At 38.2% G+C, this 6,060-nt stretch overlaps 1 protein-coding gene across 1 annotated transcript in view; it reads left to right on the top strand.

Annotated features, from left to right (window-relative positions):
* The first annotated feature begins 745 nt into the window (after positions 1–745).
* LOC117462919 (uncharacterized) overlaps positions 746–6,060 on the top strand; it is a 30,726-nt gene continuing 25,411 nt past the window's right edge. The window contains exons 1-16 of the mRNA XM_071206293.1: positions 746–827; positions 1,144–1,194; positions 1,308–1,515; positions 1,952–2,095; positions 2,935–3,091; positions 3,192–3,219; positions 3,332–3,437; positions 3,786–3,878; positions 3,981–4,044; positions 4,173–4,271; positions 4,398–4,501; positions 4,774–4,912; positions 5,015–5,133; positions 5,255–5,404; positions 5,479–5,649; positions 5,730–6,039. Of these exons, the coding sequence (XP_071062394.1) occupies positions 1,315–1,515; positions 1,952–2,095; positions 2,935–3,091; positions 3,192–3,219; positions 3,332–3,437; positions 3,786–3,878; positions 3,981–4,044; positions 4,173–4,271; positions 4,398–4,501; positions 4,774–4,912; positions 5,015–5,133; positions 5,255–5,404; positions 5,479–5,649; positions 5,730–6,039 (1,885 nt within the window). The 5' untranslated portion in view covers positions 746–827; positions 1,144–1,194; positions 1,308–1,314. The remainder of the gene's footprint in view (positions 828–1,143; positions 1,195–1,307; positions 1,516–1,951; positions 2,096–2,934; positions 3,092–3,191; positions 3,220–3,331; positions 3,438–3,785; positions 3,879–3,980; positions 4,045–4,172; positions 4,272–4,397; positions 4,502–4,773; positions 4,913–5,014; positions 5,134–5,254; positions 5,405–5,478; positions 5,650–5,729; positions 6,040–6,060) is intronic.

Genomic DNA, 6,060 nt, shown 5'->3' with positions numbered 1-6,060 from the left:
TTAACAAGTCACTTCAGAAGTTGAGAAAGATAACACAGAGAGGTTGCTCTGTATACAATTGTGGATGCAAAGATCTGAATAAACAGCAAGGCAATCCAAGCAATGTTGCTTTTTAATGACTTAGCCACACATTTAAAAATTATTTTGAATATATCCTTCTTCTTGGTAACTTGTTCTTTTTGGATGGCCTTGATAATTTCTCTGTTTATCATTTGATGTGTCGGACAAATAATTTGCTCCAACCCTTACCGAAGTGTTCATGGCACTTTAACCACATGTTGCTTTAAGTGTGCGGAAATAGATAAGCTTATACATTGAACATGACATTTGAATTTGATATCAATGACAGAGATTTTTGTTTTTTGTTTTTACAGGCAATAAATAGAACCTGGTATCTATTCATGACCAGTCCTTACTTGTAAAAAGAATGTAGGACAAGAGATGGCTGAAGGAAAGTGTGGTGGAATTATAGATAGTGAGGTAATGCTTGGGTGAGCCCCAGACCAGTTATGCAGGATAAAGTCCCTGGCACTACTCCCGAAAAATCACATTTTTTGGATGTGAGTAGAAAGGGCAACCAGACATCAAGAGAGCCATTAGGGAGCACTGTCGTAAGTGATGAAAGTGATTGCGATTACCACAATGTGTGAGTGAGTGGGAAAAGGGGAGTGTTTGGAAGCTAACCTGTTGAGATACGTGTTTTTTTTTGGTAGTGAATAGGTCAGGGTGATGCCCTTGGCCTTGTTAGGCAGGATTATCTGGGGTTATATATTTCATCCCTGCCTTCCGCACAGGTCTAGAAGAGGCTTCCTCAGCATCTGGCTTTGGTGAGTCTGCATCACAGGATCGATTATGTAGTCATGCTGTATTATTCTGAAGTTTAAACAACGTGTAAATGTAAATGTTTTAGATATGGTCTCATTTCTCAAAAACGAGGTGATGAGAAACCACTTTTTGCTTTTTACATGTTTTTATACTTTTTATCTTTTGAACTAACTATGTTATTCTAATGATGCAAAAATACTTGTAAGTAAAAAAAGAGACCTGTTACTTTTACAAATACTGATGCTAAACTACTGTAATTCCTTTTCTTTTATAATATCTTTAAAATGTCTCATTTATTTTTTTCTCTGTCTATTTCAGATTTACCCATACCAGTCTTGAGTTTATCTGTCATCTGAGTTGAAATCACAGGTACAATTCCCTTTACTAATGCTTACGTGGCAATGCATGATAATGAGTATTAAAGGCTGAAATATGTGATACAGACGTGTACAACCTTGTATCCTCTCTACATGTTTGTAAAGCAGAGCCATGGGGGATGCTCAGATGGCTGTGTTTGGGCTGGCTGCCTCGTACCTAAGGAAGTCGGACAAGGAGCGTATGGAGGCTTCCACGCGTCCCTTCGACATAAAGAGGGAATGCTTCGTCCCGGATGCAGTGGAAGAGTTTGTGAAGGCAACCATCACCAGCAGAGAAGGAAGCAAGGTCACTGTGGAGACGGCGAATGGGAAGGTCAGTGTTTACATAACAATTCAGACATTTCGTTTTAAAATGATTACCAACACATATGGTTTTCTTATCATAGTTGCAATGATGAAATAACGATTAACCTATAAGTCTAACCTTTATATGTCAAAATGTGTAACAATAGTGTGAGGAATGACTAACACAGTATTTGTTATATTTCATTATTATGAATTGACCAGAAGGCAGCATGTGGACAACACTTGTATATCAGTGGCGATAACAAATATGAATGATTTGTGTCTCGGGTGAAGTGTGTGATGAGACGGTGTATTGCTGCCACCTGTCACTAACAATGCGTGGCATGCTTTGTAATGTTTCACATGCAATGTTGACAATGATAAGGCAACACATGGAGGTTAACAAAATGAGCAGGAAGCATAAACAAAAATAAATTGTCTCACAAAACAATTTCTTTTCTCAGACTGTAGTTATCAAAGATGTCGACGTCATGCAACAGAATCCTCCAAAGTTTGACAAGATCGAGGACATGGCCATGCTGACCTTCCTCCACGAACCAGCTGTGTTGTTTAATCTCAAAGAGCGTTATGCAGCATGGATGATCTACGTGAGTAGCCCACAATACAATGAATACGATTTGTCAAAAATCATTTTGCACCTACTCTAAAAAGTAGTATTGAGAACATTTTGATGTAGACAAATAAAATAATAAAAAATATATCTAATGAGCTTTTGAAAAGTTACAGAACACAAGTATGGATTTTCCTTATAGACAACTTATGGAGGTGAATTCCTTTTTAATTTTGAGGGGTTCCAAAGGAATTTTCTGTTTACCTCAATTTAAAATGTTGTTTCATTAAATGCTGTTGCTAAGAAGTCAGATGTGATCTCTGTTATCTTGGTAGTGGCCTGTTAGTGTGAAAAAAAACAAATGAATAATTCAACAGTATTGGCCAGGCTTTTCTCCTGTTCCAATCCAAAATGCTCAGTGAAAAAAGGAGGAAGACCACGGTGAATATTGCTTTTGCTCTTTGGACTCAGCTGAAGTAGTTTTCAAGGCTGACAATTATATCAGAGGCAGTCACTCTTCTTCTTATCTGGTCAGCTAAATAAAGCTTTCTTTGAAACCTGAATGGTAATCTTCACTGTCCATTACATGCTGATTTTGAATCAAAATAGCAACCAAATGCTTTGATAGTGAACAAAATGTAAGGGTGAGGAGGAGTGTGCCATCTAGTGGCTGAATGTTATCCAGGTTATCAAACAAACTTTTACATAGAAATGTATGAATTAGTTCTCTATTAAGATTTCAATACAAAATATTTGTATGAATCCAAGATTACAGTGTGTCCAAAACTTGGAATCTTCAATATATCATAAACATAAAAAAGTTCAATTTACAAGTAGTATTTGGTAAAACAATAACAATGTTTCTGTATCTCACAGACCTACTCTGGGCTCTTCTGCGTGACTGTCAACCCCTACAAGGCGCTGCCAGTCTACAACCAAGAGGTGGTTGTTGCCTACAGAGGAAAGAAGAGGGCTGAAGCTCCTCCTCATATCTTCTCCATCTCTGATAATGGCTACCAGTATATGCTGTCAGGTAAAAATGACCAATAATGCTTCGGTAATTTTTGGTAGATGTTATTATGCTGAATCTTGATATTTACAATATTGCACTTTCTGCACACTTGTGTTTTTAGACCGGGAAAACCAGTCTATTTTGATCACGTATGTATTGTGTTTTACTTGATTATCAAAAATGACACTATATGCTGTGCAATAACATCTTATTATCATAGATGATGCCATTAGGTATTGATTTTTGAGTTTGCAATTACAGTGGAGAATCTGGTGCAGGAAAGACTGTCAACACAAAGAGAGTCATCCAGTATTTTGCCAGTATTGCATCTGGAGGCATGAAGAAAGACCCCAATGCCAAAGACAAGGTAAATAATAATACATAATGATAATAATATCTCTGTCAAATGTGTGAGTTGCCAAAGAGGTTCTGATTGAAACTACAGATTAAATCATTATACAAAAATACAAGTTTAACTCCCATAACTTAGCCGTCTGAACTGACATTGAATAGATTTTGCTACCTTGCTTGATTAAATTACCTGTTTATAGTATCTTACAAATTCACAAACAATCATGTCATGATTTCCACTTTCGACAGCAACTCTGCTATATAAATTGTAAACTTAAAATGTCTTCAAACTTTTTAATAACTGCAGCCAGAGGTTGCTAAAGTCTCTTCGTGTAGCTTTAAACACAATGTTCCTCTTTGACAGGGTTCTCTGGAGGATCAAATCATCCAGGCTAACCCTGCTCTGGAGGCCTTTGGTAATGCCAAGACCATCAGGAATGACAATTCTTCCAGATTTGTAAGTATCTAATCCCTGTGTGAATACATTGTGATTACTTTGTATTCAGTTCACTTGAAAACGCAATCATGTAGTTAAAAAGGACAAATGTTTTTCTTTCAGGGTAAATTCATTCGAATTCATTTTGATACCAGGGGAAAGTTAGCCTCTGCTGATATTGAAACATGTAAGGACAAACACCCTTATATGTTAAACAGTGATGCAGAAAACATTATTTAATAAATCATTTATAATAATAATAAAGTTGATTTTACACATGGCCATATATTCTCTCCTGTATGTGTCCCTTGTCAGACCTTCTGGAGAAATCTCGTGTGGTCTTCCAGCTCAAGGCTGAGAGAGATTACCACATCTTCTACCAGATTCTGTCCAACAAGAAGCCTGAACTCCTGGGTTAGTGCAAGGCTGGGGTTCCTTTGTGTCTCAGTGGTGGTTGACTACCAAACCAAGACCAAATGAAGGCACTTTGTATGATTGCATCTGTCTGACCTTGTCTCACCCTCTCTCTTTGTCCTCCAGAGATGCTGTTGATTACAAATAATCCCTATGACTACCCGTTCATCTCTCAGGGGGAAACCACAGTGGCCTCTATTGTTGATGCAGATGAACTGGAGGCAACAGATGTGAGGCTGATAATCATTCCTCGGTTTTACAATTTGACATCAAACTCTAACCATAATGATACCGTTGATGCAATTAATTACAATCTAGGAAATCCAGTTGGATTAACAGATCAATGTGTTTAAAGACTTCTCAGACACCAAAACACTGCATAATTTAAAATACTCAGACAGGACTTTACAACTTTAGAAAGTTATCAAAACAGCATTTATTGTTCTTTTAGAAGGTATCATTTTAATCAAAGCTAAAGAAGATATTATGTACTACTCCACAGAGTGCCTTTGATGTGTTGGGCTTTACTCAAGAGGAAAAGAACTCTGTGTACAAGCTGACTGGTGCCATCATGCATCATGGAAATATGAAGTTCAAGACCAAGCAGCGAGAGGAGCAGGCAGAGGCTGATGGCACTGAAGGTGAGAGAAGCTCTGTTAATCATGTTTGCTCTTAACCAACCAAGACTAACACTATCCTTTGTATCAGACCTCAGTTTTATAACCTGCACTTTCTTTCTTCAGATGCTGACAAAATTGCATATCTGATGGGCCTGAACACCTCCGACCTCATCAAAAGTCTCTGTCACCCGAGAGTCAAAGTCGGAAATGAGTGGGTCACAAAGGGACAAAGTGTTGCTCAAGTAAGAACACAAAAACTGTTCTAAAACTATTAAAGGAGCACATTATGTTTTCCATATGGCTACTTCTGCAAGGGATAAAGGTTGCATGCTAAATTTCAAATGTATGTTGCCTATTCCAAAGGTGACCTACTCTGTTGGAGCTCTATCAAAGGCTGTTTATGAAAGGATGTTCCTGTGGATGGTGATAAGAATCAACCAGTCACTGGAGACCAGACAGCCTCGCCAGTACTTCATTGGTGTACTGGACATCGCTGGATTTGAGATCTTTGATGTGAGTTATCTGATTAGACCAGCTCGCTCCCAACATAAAATGGATAGAAAATCTGACCTGTTTTTTCTTTACAGTTGAACACCTTTGAGCAGCTGTGCATCAACTTCACCAATGAAAAACTGCAACAGTTTTTCAACCACCACATGTTTGTGCTGGAGCAAGAAGAGTACAAGAAAGAGGGCATTGAATGGACTTTCATCGATTTTGGCATGGATTTGCAGGCCTGTATTGACCTGATTGAAAAGGTAAGAGAGTGGATTATTACATTTTCTTGAATCAACAAAAAGCAAGTGTTTTGAAACAATTTAAATTTTTTTCCTTTCAGCCCATGGGTATCATGTCCATCCTTGAAGAGGAGTGCATGTTCCCCAAAGCCTCTGATATTACCTTTAAATCCAAGCTCTATGACAACCATCTCGGGAAGTCTGGTAACTTCCAGAAGCCCAGAGGTATCAAAGGAAAACCAGAGGCCCACTTTGCCCTGATGCACTACGCTGGAACTGTTGACTATAATATCATCAACTGGCTGGTGAAAAACAAGGATCCTCTGAATGAGACTGTTGTTGGATTCTACCAGAAGTCCAATCTCAAGCTGTTATCCATCCTGTTTATTAATTATGCTGGAGCTGATGCAGGTACCCTGGCATGAATATGTT

Source organism: Pseudochaenichthys georgianus, chromosome 17, assembly GCF_902827115.2.
Source record: "Pseudochaenichthys georgianus chromosome 17, fPseGeo1.2, whole genome shotgun sequence".
NCBI classification, from domain to species: domain Eukaryota; kingdom Metazoa; phylum Chordata; class Actinopteri; order Perciformes; family Channichthyidae; genus Pseudochaenichthys; species Pseudochaenichthys georgianus.
Note: the sequence above shows the minus strand (reverse complement) of the source record. Positions and strands in the feature narration are given on the sequence as shown.